Source organism: Cucumis melo, chromosome 6 (assembly GCF_025177605.1).
Source record: "Cucumis melo cultivar AY chromosome 6, USDA_Cmelo_AY_1.0, whole genome shotgun sequence".
Classification (NCBI taxonomy): domain Eukaryota; kingdom Viridiplantae; phylum Streptophyta; class Magnoliopsida; order Cucurbitales; family Cucurbitaceae; genus Cucumis; species Cucumis melo.
In genome coordinates, this window is record NC_066862.1 from 25989588 (window position 1) to 26003511 (window position 13924).

The 13924-nt window shown below is 46.1% G+C and overlaps 1 protein-coding gene across 1 annotated transcript; it reads left to right on the forward strand.

Annotated features, from left to right (window-relative positions):
* Positions 1-2671: 2671 nt before the first annotated feature.
* Positions 2672-6233, forward strand: LOC127149917 (uncharacterized; the record flags this gene model as incomplete). The annotated part of the gene is made up of 1 exon (XM_051086310.1): positions 2672-6233. A coding segment is annotated over exon 1 (2505 nt), but the record flags the coding sequence as incomplete, so codon positions are not given.
* Between the last annotated feature and the right edge of the window lie 7691 nt (positions 6234-13924).

A 13924-nucleotide genomic window follows, 5' to 3' on the forward strand; every position in this document is an offset into this window, starting at 1 on the left:
TCTAAATTATGGGATTGAGGTTTTACCTTTCACCCTCACAATCCTTATATAAAAATATATATTAATCTAAAAGTATTTACAAGCTAGACTCAATTTTAAGATGTATCACTATGGAGTATCAATGATTAGGATCTATCATTAATACTAATGACTAACGATTATTAATATGATATACTATCACTAACTCAAGTCTATGATGATAAACATCTAACTCATTGTCAACATGAGTTCGGCTATGTACCTAAGGACAACATGTCCCAGCATTTACCAAATTAATGACGAAAAAAATTACAAATAATTGAATGTGAGACTATTTAAAAGTTGACATGTATATATCTCAGATTGAAATTGAAGACATAAATTGGCGAATTCTGATGATACCACGTGCTTCTATTTTCATCGTTGGATCAAGTTAATTATTTTGGTCCAAATAAATATTATTTATTTCGGCTAAATTCCAATTAAGTCAAAACACAAAGCTTAATTTATGTCAAGTTTAAGGAGAGTTTTTATGCCAAATTTTTCTTTACAAACCTGAAGAATTCCAAGTGTCAGGGGTTCCTGGAATAGTATGACAAGGAATTTGATATGTTTTCTCATTTTGTCCCTGAGTTAGTTGAGACAGAGGTTGCTAGGGTGAAAGATTTGTTAGAGGTTTTAGGAAGGATCTTTAAGGTTTTGTTCGAGCCTTCAAGCCAGCTACCCAAGTTAAAGCACTACGCCTAACAAAGAATATGAGTGCACATGAGAAGGATGACCTGCCAAAGACTTCAGAGAAGAGATCAACCTTAGGATATAAGGGAAAGGTTGACTAGTAGCCTGCTATAGTGCCATAGAGGAATTTGAGGTTGGGTCGCACTTTTCGTTGATACCAGCAGAAGATCGTTGAGGCAGGTGGAACCCTGAAAGTGATATCTATCTGTCGTAGATGTGGGAAACCCCATTAAGGTCATTGTCTAACCGAGAGCAGAGTTTGTTATCGATGTAAGGGAAGCTTAATACTCAAAATGCCCTTGTTTATTCCCTAGAAAATCTTATTTTCAATTTTTAGAAATAGCTAAATTTTTTTATGTGTATTGAATCCTTTTTGGCAGAGAAAACTTTTTATTCACTTATTTGGTTGGAACTTTGTGTTGAGTGTGAAATCATAGGCACTCTGTGAGTCTGTTCCTCTTCTCAACTATAACTCTTATTCCTACTTATTAATTTAACTCTCAGATATGTTTTGTGTTTTGAAGCTTTACTTCTTATTTTTTGTAACGCCCAACATTTTTCGGTTTCCTTTGTTATTTTGGACCACTAATAATATTAATACTAAGTGTAGTTAATATTATCCTTATTAAACTAAAGTTGTTTCCTTTTTTATAAACTATTGAAGTTAGGGGTAAATTAGTAAATCAATGGAGTGGCAAATTAATTAATTGCCTTGGAAAGGGTCAAGGGTGGAGAGAGAGGAAAAGGGGGCTATTAAATTCTTTTTTATTTTGGGATTTCTTTTAAAAAGAGGCATTGGGAGACGTGAGACTCCTCATCTCCCCAAAGAAGAAAAGAAAAAAAAAAGGGAAACCCTAGCCGCCGCCACCCTCCGCGCCGCCGCACGTCGCCGCCGCACGCCGCCGCCGCACGCCGCACGCCGCCAGCTTCGACAAGCGCCGAGCCGATCCACCGCGCGTCTGCAAGCCGAAGGGAAGCCGAGCCATCCTCCGCGCGTCTGCAGCCGAGTCCGCAGCCGCCAGCCGAGCCGGAACCCGCCGCGCCGCTTCGACCTAAGGGGGGACCGCCGACGCCGCGCCGCTCCGATCAGGAGAGTAGCTGAGCCGCGCCGCGTCGCTTCGATCAAGCCGATCCGCCGAAGCTCGCAGCGCCGCGTCGATCCGAGGAGTTCCGTCAGCCGCGCCACCCGATCGAGCCGAATGGAGCCGCTTCGCTCCGCGCCCAGCCGTCTCCCGCAGCCGCCGCTCAAAGCCGATCCGCCGCGCTTCACTCCAGCCGACGAACGAACCCGGAGCCGCTCCACCGTCCGCGCGCCCGAAGCCGAAACTGAAGCCGCGCCGCGTCCAGCCCTCCCCGCGTGTGAACCGCGTCCGCGTGGGAAGCCGCGCCGCGCGTTCCGCGTAGCCGAGCCGCATCTCCTCCCTGTTGCAAGCCGAGCCGCCCGCGTAGCTTCCTGTACCGAGCCGAGCCGCGTCTGCCCAAGCCGAGCCGGTCCTGTCTTCTTCCAGCCGAGCCGCCAGGACTAATTTGGCTCCATCCACCTAAATTTTGGTAATCTAATTAATTATTGTGGTTTTTCCGGTAAGACTCCATGCTCGGACGTTAGTTAAATTAATTTGGGTCTAAATTAAATTATTTTTCCTCAAGGGACGTCTTGGACCAAGAAATTGCTGCAGCGCGGGATTTCTTCAGTAGGGGCTCGAGCACTGCAACCTCTCTAGGGTAAGTTATTTCAATTGAGTCTTGAACCGTTAGTCGTTGGCGACCTATTTACGAATTTTGACTTATGAAACAGTTAGGACTTCGTCGCTTGGAAAGCGTACTGCCTCGCGGTTAGGACTCGACAAGTAGATCTCCAGGTAAGAGATTCTACTACTAGTTTCATGTTTGAAGTATGAGACTGTGTATGCCCGATGTTGCATATTGAGGATTTGACAGTATGATGCCTGAGATAAATGCTAGTATGATGCAAATGACGATATAGTTGTGCTATAGCCTGTTATGTGTGGCAAGATCTATTATGGTTACGACGAATGTCGGGACGGAGAGTGTAGAAATGATTTATGTGACATGTTATATGCTGATGCCATGTGTATGTTTACTGCAATTAGGGTACCTGTTAGCTTGATTTCTGTTAGAGTCGTACCTGCATGGGTGTCCTTCGGGATCACCACCTATTGAGGACTGTGTGGTCCGACGGGACGCCAGTCTAGCATGATATAGACATGACTCGAGTGACTCGACGGGGTCCTCGCATCCCGACTGTCCTAGGTGTCCCCGGGCACCGAAGACCAGAGTTACGTTCCTACGGGAGCGCATGATTGCACGTGTTCGGGAACGTGCCAGAGATTGGGTACCAGTTATCAGGGCTCTAACAGGAAGTTAACAGGCACCTAGTGGGACTAGTAGTGGGTCCCTTACTGAGTATTTTTATACTCATTCTCTCCATTTTATGTTTTCAGGTAGAGGACGAGGCAAGGGCAAGGGCAAGCTGGCGAGCGACCCGAAGTGAGACCGAGGAGGGCCATAGGGACTACCGCTTCCGCTTATTTCTTATTTCAGATTTTAGCATTTGAGTTTGAGTACTTTTTATTTTTCACTATCTTTTATGTAGATAGGGCCCGAGTAGGATTTCAGAACGTTTTTACATTTTTGCATGACTACCTTGTTTATGTTTTTATAAATGAATTTCTTGAACCGTATGCTTTTAATAAAATTTTTAGACTTAAACCACTTGTTCTATATTTAGTAATGACTTCGATTCAGCATAAGGAGTTGGGTCGTTACAGTTGGTATCAGAGCACAGTGTTTTAGGTTCTGTAGACTGACCTACGATGTAAGTCATTTTTGTTTGGTTTTACTTCACCCTATGGCTATACGGTCCTTCGGCACTCGCCAGGTATGTCTAAAGCCTTGCTAATGTTAAGATTACAATTTTGCCTGAATAGTCTAAGACCTAGATATAGGGTGTTAAGTTCTTGTGGTGAAAAGTTTGTTGGTGAATTTTAGGGAGAATGCCGCCACGTAGAGGTACACGCCGAGGAGGTGGTAGGGGAGGCAGAGGAGCCGGTCGTGGCCAGCCGGAGGCGCCACCTGTTGCACCGGCAGTCGACCCAAACGCACCGGTCACCCAGGCGGATCTCGCCGCAATGGAGCAGCGTTATCAGGACATGCTGCAAGCTGCTTTGGCGCCTTTCCTTGCCGCCCAGCAGAACCAGGCCGCCCCTGTTCAGGCCGAGGCCGCCCCTGTTCAGGCCGAGGCCGCCCCTGCTCAGGCCCAGGCCGCCCCTGTTCAGGCTCAGGCCGTCGCTCCTCCAGCCCCTGAGGAAGCTCAACCAGTACCAGTTCAACTGTCGGCCGAGGCGAAACACTTACGGGATTTCAGGAAGTATAATCCCAAGACCTTTGACGGATCCATGGACAACCCCACAAAGGCCCAAATGTGGTTGACGTCCATAGAGACTATTTTCCGGTACATGAAGTGCCCAGAAGACCAGAAGGTGCAGTGTGCAGTCTTCTTCTTGGAGGACAGGGGCACCGCCTGGTGGGAGACCGCGGAGAGAATGCTAGGGGGCGATGTAAGCAAAATAACATGGGAGCAGTTCAAGGAGAACTTCTATGCTAAGTTTTTCTCCGCCAATGTGAAGCACGCCAAGCTGCAAGAGTTCCTAAACTTGGAGCAAGGCGACATGACGGTGGAGCAGTACGACGCCGAGTTCGATATGCTGTCCCGCTTTGCTCCCGATATGGTAAGAGATGAGGCTGCCAGGACGGAGAAATTTGTTAGAGGACTCAGGCTAGACCTTCAGGGCATTGTCAGAGCCCTCCGCCCAGCCACGCATGCTGATGCACTACGTATAGCACTGGATTTGAGCCTGCCTGAGAGAGCCGATGCGTCTAAGGCTGCCGGCAGAGGGTCAGCCTTGGGACAGAAGAGAAAGGTTGAGACGCAGCCTGACGTAGCACCGCAGCGAACACTGAGGTCAGGAGGTGTCTTCCAGAGACACCGACGGGAGCTTGCAGCAGCCGGGAGGACTCTGAGAGAGCTACCCGCTTGTACTACCTGCGGGAGAGTCCACGGAGGTCGTTGCTTGGCTGGAAGTGGAGTCTGCTTTAGGTGCAGACAGCCGGGGCACACTGCTGATATGTGTCCTCGGAAACCCTTTGAGACGACACCGCCCCAGCCTTCTGCGGCCCAGCAGGGGAGAGTTTTCGCCACTACCCGGCAGGAGGCCGAGCGAGCTGGCACTGTGGTGACAGGTACGCTCCCAATTTTGGGGCACTATGCTTTTGTGCTATTTGACTCTGGGTCATCCCACTCGTTTATATCCTCCGTTTTCGTTCAGCATGTGGGTTTAGAGGTAGAGCCTTTGGGTAGTGTTTTGTCGGTTTCTACTCCATCTGGGGAGGTCCTGTTATCCAAAGAACAAATAAAGGCATGTCGGGTAGAGATAGCGAATCGTATGTTAGACGTGACCTTGCTAGTGTTAGACATGCAGGATTTTGATGTGATACTAGGCATGGATTGGCTATCAGCCAACCATGCAAATATAGACTGTTATGGCAAGGAAGTTGTCTTCAACCCTCCCTCCGAGGCTAGTTTCAAATTCAGGGGGGCAGGCATGGTATGTATACCCAAGGTCATCTCAGCCATGAAGGCTAGTAAACTACTCAGCCAGGGTACTTGGGGTATTTTGGCAAGCGTAGTGGATGTGAGAGAGCCGGAAGTTTCCCTATCTTCCGAACCAGTGGTAAGAGAGTACCCCGATGTTTTTCCAGACGAACTTCCAGGACTTCCGCCTCCCAGAGAAGTAGACTTCGCTATCGAGTTAGAGCCGGGCACTGCCCCAATCTCGAGGGCCCCTTACAGAATGGCTCCAGCCGAACTAAAGGAGTTGAAGGTCCAGTTACAGGAGTTGCTGGACAAAGGCTTCATCCGGCCCAGTGTGTCGCCTTGGGGAGCCCCAGTATTGTTCGTGAAGAAGAAGGATGGGTCAATGCGCCTTTGTATTGACTACCGAGAGCTGAACAAGGTGACAGTAAAAAACCGCTACCCCTTGCCCAGGATTGATGACCTGTTCGATCAGTTGCAGGGAGCCACCGTCTTCTCCAAGATCGACCTGCGATCAGGCTATCACCAGTTGAGGATTAGGGACGGTGACATCCCCAAGACGGCCTTTCGATCGAGGTACGGACATTACGAATTCGTTGTGATGTCTTTCGGCTTGACTAACGCTCCTGCAGTATTCATGGATCTGATGAACAGGGTGTTTAAGGAGTTTCTAGACTCGTTCGTCATAGTCTTCATTGACGACATCCTCATTTACTCAAAAACTGAGGCTGAGCACGAGGAGCACTTACACCAAGTTTTGGAGACCCTTCGAGCCAACAAGTTGTATGCCAAGTTCTCCAAGTGTGAATTCTGGTTAAGGAAGGTGACGTTTCTTGGCCACGTGGTTTCCAGTGAGGGAGTTTCAGTAGATCCCGCAAAGATTGAAGCGGTGACCAACTGGACCCGACCGTCCACGGTTAGTGAAATTCGAAGTTTTCTGGGCTTGGCAGGTTACTACAGGAGGTTCGTGGAAGACTTCTCACGTATAGCCAGCCCGTTGACCCAGTTGACCAAGAAGGGAACCCCTTTTGTCTGGAGCCCAGCTTGCGAGAGGAGCTTTCAGGAGCTCAAACAGAAGCTAGTGACTGCACCGGTCCTGACAGTGCCCGATGGTTCGGGAAACTTTGTAATCTATAGTGACGCCTCCAAGAAGGGACTAGGTTGTGTCCTGATGCAGCAGGGTAAGGTAGTTGCTTATGCCTCCCGCCAGTTGAAGATCCATGAGCAGAACTACCCTACCCATGACTTGGAGTTGGCAGCTGTAGTCTTTGCACTGAAGATATGGAGGCACTATCTGTACGGTGAGAAGATTCAGATTTACACCGATCATAAGAGCCTGAAGTACTTCTTCACCCAGAAGGAGTTGAACATGAGGCAGAGGAGGTGGCTTGAGTTGGTGAAAGACTACGACTGCGAGATCCTATACCACCCAGGTAAAGCGAATGTAGTGGCTGATGCGCTAAGTAGGAAAGTTGCACATTCAGCAGCGCTAATCACCAAGCAGACCCCCTTACTCAGGGACTTTGAGAGGGCAGAGATTGCAGTCTCAGTAGGTGAGGTTACCGCACAGTTGGCTCAGTTGACAGTTCAGCCAACCTTGAGGCAAAAGATCATTGCTGCTCAGCTGAATGATCCTTATTTGGCAGAGAAGCGTCGCGTGGTAGAGACAGAGCAAGGTGAAGGCTTCTCCATATCCTCTGACGATGGCCTTATGTTTGAAGGACGCCTGTGTGTGCCGGAAGACAGCGCAGTTAAGACGGAGCTTTTGACTGAGGCTCACAGTTCCCCGTTTACCATGCACCCTGGGAGTACGAAGATGTACCAGGACTTAAGGAGTGTCTATTGGTGGAGGGGCATGAAGAGGGATGTGGCAGACTTTGTCAGTAGATGCTTGGTGTGCCAGCAGGTGAAGGCACCTAGGCAGCATCCAGCAGGATTGTTGCAACCCTTGAGTGTGCCAGGGTGGAAGTGGGAGAGTGTGTCGATGGATTTTATTACGGGACTGCCCAAGACCCTAAGGGGCTACACGGTGATCTGGGTCGTGGTCGACAGACTCACGAAGTCGGCCCATTTCGTGCCAGGGAAATCCACTTACACTGCCAGTAAGTGGGGGCAGCTATATATGACAGAGATTGTGAGACTACATGGAGTACCCGTATCCATCATTTCAGACAGAGACGCCCGTTTCACATCGAAGTTCTGGAAAGGACTTCAAATTGCATTAGGTACAAGGTTGGACTTCAGCACGGCATTCCACCCTCAGACTGATGGTCAGACAGAGAGATTGAACCAGATTTTAGAAGACATGCTGCGAGCCTGCGTATTAGAGTTTTCAGGAAGTTGGGACTCCCATCTGCATCTGATGGAGTTTGCCTATAACAACAGCTACCAGGCTACTATCGGTATGGCACCGTTCGAGGCTCTGTATGGCAAGTGCTGTAGATCCCCTGTCTGCTGGGGCGAGGTTGGAGAGCAGAGGATGCTAGGCCCCGAATTAGTGCAGACGACCAACGCAGCCATACAGAAGATCCGAGCTCGTATGCTGACAGCCCAGAGCAGACAGAAGAGTTACGCTGATGTACGACGTAAGGACCTCGAGTTTGAAGTGGGAGATATGGTCTTTCTGAAGGTTGCACCCATGAAGGGTGTTCTGAGGTTCGCAAAGAAGGGGAAGCTGAGCCCACGCTTCGTAGGGCCGTTCGAGATATTGGAGCGGATTGGCCCCGTGGCTTACCGCTTGGCGCTACCCCCATCGTTTGCTGCAGTGCACGACGTATTCCATATCTCCATGCTGAGGAAATATGTCGCAGACCCAACACATGTGGTGGACTTCGAGCCACTGCAGGTTAGCGAGAATCTGAGCTACGAGGAGCAGCCTGTCGAGGTCCTGGCAAGGGAGGTCAAGAAGCTTCGCAGTCGAGAAATTCCACTGGTCAAAATCCTTTGGCAAAACCATGGAGTGGAAGAGGCAACGTGGGAGAAAGAAGAGGACATTAGAGCCCAGCACCCCGAGCTGTTCGAGGATTAGAACTTTCGAGGACGAAAGTTTTTTTTAGGAGGGAAGATTGTAACGCCCAACATTTTTCGGTTTCCTTTGTTATTTTGGACCACTAATAATATTAATACTAAGTGTAGTTAATATTATCCTTATTAAACTAAAGTTGTTTCCTTTTTTATAAACTATTGAAGTTAGGGGTAAATTAGTAAATCAATGGAGTGGCAAATTAATTAATTGCCTTGGAAAGGGTCAAGGGTGGAGAGAGAGGAAAAGGGGGCTATTAAATTCTTTTTTATTTTGGGATTTCTTTTAAAAAGAGGCATTGGGAGACGTGAGACTCCTCATCTCCCCAAAGAAGAAAAGAAAAAAAAAAGGGAAACCCTAGCCGCCGCCACCCTCCGCGCCGCCGCACGTCGCCGCCGCACGCCGCCGCCGCACGCCGCACGCCGCCAGCTTCGACAAGCGCCGAGCCGATCCACCGCGCGTCTGCAAGCCGAAGGGAAGCCGAGCCATCCTCCGCGCGTCTGCAGCCGAGTCCGCAGCCGCCAGCCGAGCCGGAACCCGCCGCGCCGCTTCGACCTAAGGGGGGGACCGCCGACGCCGCGCCGCTCCGATCAGGAGAGTAGCTGAGCCGCGCCGCGTCGCTTCGATCAAGCCGATCCGCCGAAGCTCGCAGCGCCGCGTCGATCCGAGGAGTTCCGTCAGCCGCGCCACCCGATCGAGCCGAATGGAGCCGCTTCGCTCCGCGCCCAGCCGTCTCCCGCAGCCGCCGCTCAAAGCCGATCCGCCGCGCTTCACTCCAGCCGACGAACGAACCCGGAGCCGCTCCACCGTCCGCGCGCCCGAAGCCGAAACTGAAGCCGCGCCGCGTCCAGCCCTCCCCGCGTGTGAACCGCGTCCGCGTGGGAAGCCGCGCCGCGCGTTCCGCGTAGCCGAGCCGCATCTCCTCCCTGTTGCAAGCCGAGCCGCCCGCGTAGCTTCCTGTACCGAGCCGAGCCGCGTCTGCCCAAGCCGAGCCGGTCCTGTCTTCTTCCAGCCGAGCCGCCAGGACTAATTTGGCTCCATCCACCTAAATTTTGGTAATCTAATTAATTATTGTGGTTTTTCCGGTAAGACTCCATGCTCGGACGTTAGTTAAATTAATTTGGGTCTAAATTAAATTATTTTTCCTCAAGGGACGTCTTGGACCAAGAAATTGCTGCAGCGCGGGATTTCTTCAGTAGGGGCTCGAGCACTGCAACCTCTCTAGGGTAAGTTATTTCAATTGAGTCTTGAACCGTTAGTCGTTGGCGACCTATTTACGAATTTTGACTTATGAAACAGTTAGGACTTCGTCGCTTGGAAAGCGTACTGCCTCGCGGTTAGGACTCGACAAGTAGATCTCCAGGTAAGAGATTCTACTACTAGTTTCATGTTTGAAGTATGAGACTGTGTATGCCCGATGTTGCATATTGAGGATTTGACAGTATGATGCCTGAGATAAATGCTAGTATGATGCAAATGACGATATAGTTGTGCTATAGCCTGTTATGTGTGGCAAGATCTATTATGGTTACGACGAATGTCGGGACGGAGAGTGTAGAAATGATTTATGTGACATGTTATATGCTGATGCCATGTGTATGTTTACTGCAATTAGGGTACCTGTTAGCTTGATTTCTGTTAGAGTCGTACCTGCATGGGTGTCCTTCGGGATCACCACCTATTGAGGACTGTGTGGTCCGACGGGACGCCAGTCTAGCATGATATAGACATGACTCGAGTGACTCGACGGGGTCCTCGCATCCCGACTGTCCTAGGTGTCCCCGGGCACCGAAGACCAGAGTTACGTTCCTACGGGAGCGCATGATTGCACGTGTTCGGGAACGTGCCAGAGATTGGGTACCAGTTATCAGGGCTCTAACAGGAAGTTAACAGGCACCTAGTGGGACTAGTAGTGGGTCCCTTACTGAGTATTTTTATACTCATTCTCTCCATTTTATGTTTTCAGGTAGAGGACGAGGCAAGGGCAAGGGCAAGCTGGCGAGCGACCCGAAGTGAGACCGAGGAGGGCCATAGGGACTACCGCTTCCGCTTATTTCTTATTTCAGATTTTAGCATTTGAGTTTGAGTACTTTTTATTTTTCACTATCTTTTATGTAGATAGGGCCCGAGTAGGATTTCAGAACGTTTTTACATTTTTGCATGACTACCTTGTTTATGTTTTTATAAATGAATTTCTTGAACCGTATGCTTTTAATAAAATTTTTAGACTTAAACCACTTGTTCTATATTTAGTAATGACTTCGATTCAGCATAAGGAGTTGGGTCGTTACATTTTTTGTGAGAGGAGGAAACATTGGAGTTGTTAAATGAAAGAATTTTTTAAAATTTTCACATTTTTGGCTTTGTTTTAACTTATGTTGAAACACCTTATTTTAAATGCCTTATAAGATTTCCAAAAAGTTTCAAAAGCTTTAGCTCGAACCTAGCACACTCCCAAATATAGAATGTGGCAATGTCCTTATTTCTAAAAAGAAAATAATGATAAAATTTATAGTAGAAAAATTTTATAAAAGAGGTCTGAGGTCAAGCTTGTTCACTTAATGAACCATCCAAAAATATTTTCTATGTTTTCTTAACAAGTTAAACACCTAAATAACAAATGAAACTTTGTTTCGCATAATTTATATCATTGAAGTTATCATTGAAGCACAAAAAAAAAAAAAAATTAAAGTATCTTAAATGCGAGGAGCCAAGCTTGTGACAAAGATAACTAAATGTGTAATAATGGCATCAAAAGTTTGTACTTCCATTGCACATGATAGATAATACAAACTACACATGTATAAATTAAAAATTACAAAAGAAAAGAAAATATATACATCCTCAAATTTAAGGTTGACGCGACGGTTGAGAAGGTTCTTGCGCACCATGTACTTCAGGATCATTTCATGTGAGAGGTCTTGATATTTCATGTGAGACTACAGGTACATGTGTAATGCTATAGATTGTTGCGTGAAGATAACATAATATTGACGTGAACTGAATGTTATTCTACCGAGTTGTTTGCTCGATCATCGTAAGGATCACTTCATTCTATGCCTTGAGCTCCTGGTCCTGTGATTTAAGCTCTTGGTTCTATGTTCTAAGCTCTTTTATTCCAGCCTTGAGTTCTTCAATTTGAGTTTGATGATGATTGCTTGTGTTGTCAACTTTAAGCTTTAAGTCTTGTAATAGCTTTTTTACTTCTTAAATGCATTTCCTGTAGGTTGCTTTGGCATTGAATTATATCTTCAAATCCACTGCTCAATGATTTACAAATGTGATCATCAATGAACTTGAAGCCATAATCCTCTTCATCATCATCTTCATCTTCCCTCACCACCTCCTTCTGTTTGTTGCTTTACGTTAAGGCTTGTGAAGTTTGCTTAGGCGGGGAAGGGAGGCTTGTCTCACCAACTACCTCAGGGGTTGTTTTCGTCTCCCCTTGGAGTGGGTCATCAACTACTTTATCCAGGGTTTCTTTTTCGGGCGACACCACACGACTCTCTGTTTCCTTAAACACATCGTCAATAAAGGATAATAAGTCCATGAGTGAATCTTTGAATAACTCCTGGTTTGACTTATCCCCTTAATTAGTTGGGGGGTCTTCAAGGTTAGGCCTTACAGTTGTGGCTAGATCAAGCAAGGTTGCAGTAAGAGATTGAGAAGTGGTCTCTTACCACAAAGAGGAAGCTGTCGTTATTTGGACTTCACAAGAAGGGTCAGACGTTTTAGATTTTGATTTTTGGGGAGTTGTCTTTTAGACTGATGGAGAAGGTGGTGGTGGCATTTTGGATAGTGAGTTTATGATTACGACCTTCATTGTTTTAGACTTTTCGGGTTTGGACTTTTTAGGGCGAAATGGTTTTTGTAGGTGTCTGCTCATTTGGTATAATAGCCAACACGAGAGATGAAGGGTCACTAGAATCCTTGGCCTTAGTGGTTTTAAATTTCTTGTATCTAGAGGACTCTTTCTCGCCTTGTCTCTTGGGTTTCAGTGGGATGTGATCTTCTTTCCTCTTTTCTTCTTCTTCTTTTTCTAATTCCACTTAACTATCTACCTTTGTTTTGCCTTCTTGTTTGGTCTTTAGGCATTTAGGTTTTTCCTTGTTTCTCTAGATAGCAATGACACGGAAAAAGGTGGGTGCAGTACATATTCCATCTTTTACCGCAATTTGAGGGAACTTCTCCAACTCAGGGTAGGCCTTAATGCAGAGTTTCTCTATTAAGTGCAGAAAGTGCTTCACTCCACCGGGATGCTTAATCCGTGCCACTATATGCTAGCAAATAATTTTGCTTACATTCACCGTAATCTCCATAATATAGTAGAGGAGCATAATTTTATCTAGGAAGATGGTGTTGTCATGACGTGTTGGCATGATCTTCTTCTTAATAAACACCAACCACACAATGGCAGCAGTGTTTAAGTTGTGCAGAAAGAGTTGGTACTTTTCGGTTGCTGTTATACCCCATGTTGAGATATTTGCCAAAAATAATTATTTAGATTCTTTTTATTATTTGAGGATTATTTAAATAAGAGGTTAAAAAGATATTTGTTTTGAAAGATAAAAGATCTTCCTCATAAATAGGAGTATGAGATTGTTTTTATTATTTAAGGATTATTTCATAAAGAGGTTAAAAAGATATTTGTTTTAAAACATAAAAACTCTTCCTCATAAATAGGAATCTTTTATCTATATCATTTAAAGAACATGTCGAAGATTTGATGGATTGGCTATATATTGAAGCTCTATGCTTGGTTCGTGGTGGACATTACTGAACATTCAATTTGAAAGCATTCTTTTGGGAGAAAGGTTTCGAAGGTACATCAATTACCTTCTTTTGTGATGAAAAATTACTGAAGATCTACTGGTAATCTTACTATGTACGAGTTAATAAGAAATATGAAAGAAAACTGAAATAGTTAAACTGCGATCAATGAATTCAGGGGGAGCCTAAGTTTATCTTCAAGAAGATTCATCCATAAGTTTAGGGGGAGCCTGAATCCTTTAAGTTATATTGTACTTAAATATAGTCATATACACAAGAAGAATGTTCATTATTGTATTGATTGACAACTTGAATCTTAATAATATTTATTATCTGAGTTACGAAGCTACCCAGACGTAGGTGGTATTTGTCGAATTGGTTTACCAAAGCTTTGCGTGTTATTTACTTCTACTAACCCTCTAGCTATTACGTCAGTTATTTACTTTAGAATTAGCTAGAGGATGTTTTGATTATCTCATAACTTTTTCAATTGGTATCATAGCAAGTTGATGCTGGTTCATTGAGTCTTCAATGGCATCGATCAGGGAAGGTGGATCAACAACTCGTCCTCCAGTTTTAGATGCACAATTAAGGCTTATTGGAAGGATATTGTTAAAATTGCTGTCAAAATAGACATATGTTTAAAGTGAAGAGAATGTGAGGGCATGGTCATTATCAAGTTGAATGCGCTAATTTTATGAGAAGACAGAAGGGAAGTTTTAGTGCAACATTATCTGATGATGATACAAACGAAAGTAATGAAGAAGGTGAATGTACTAAAGCCTTTATTAGTATTTTATCTAAAG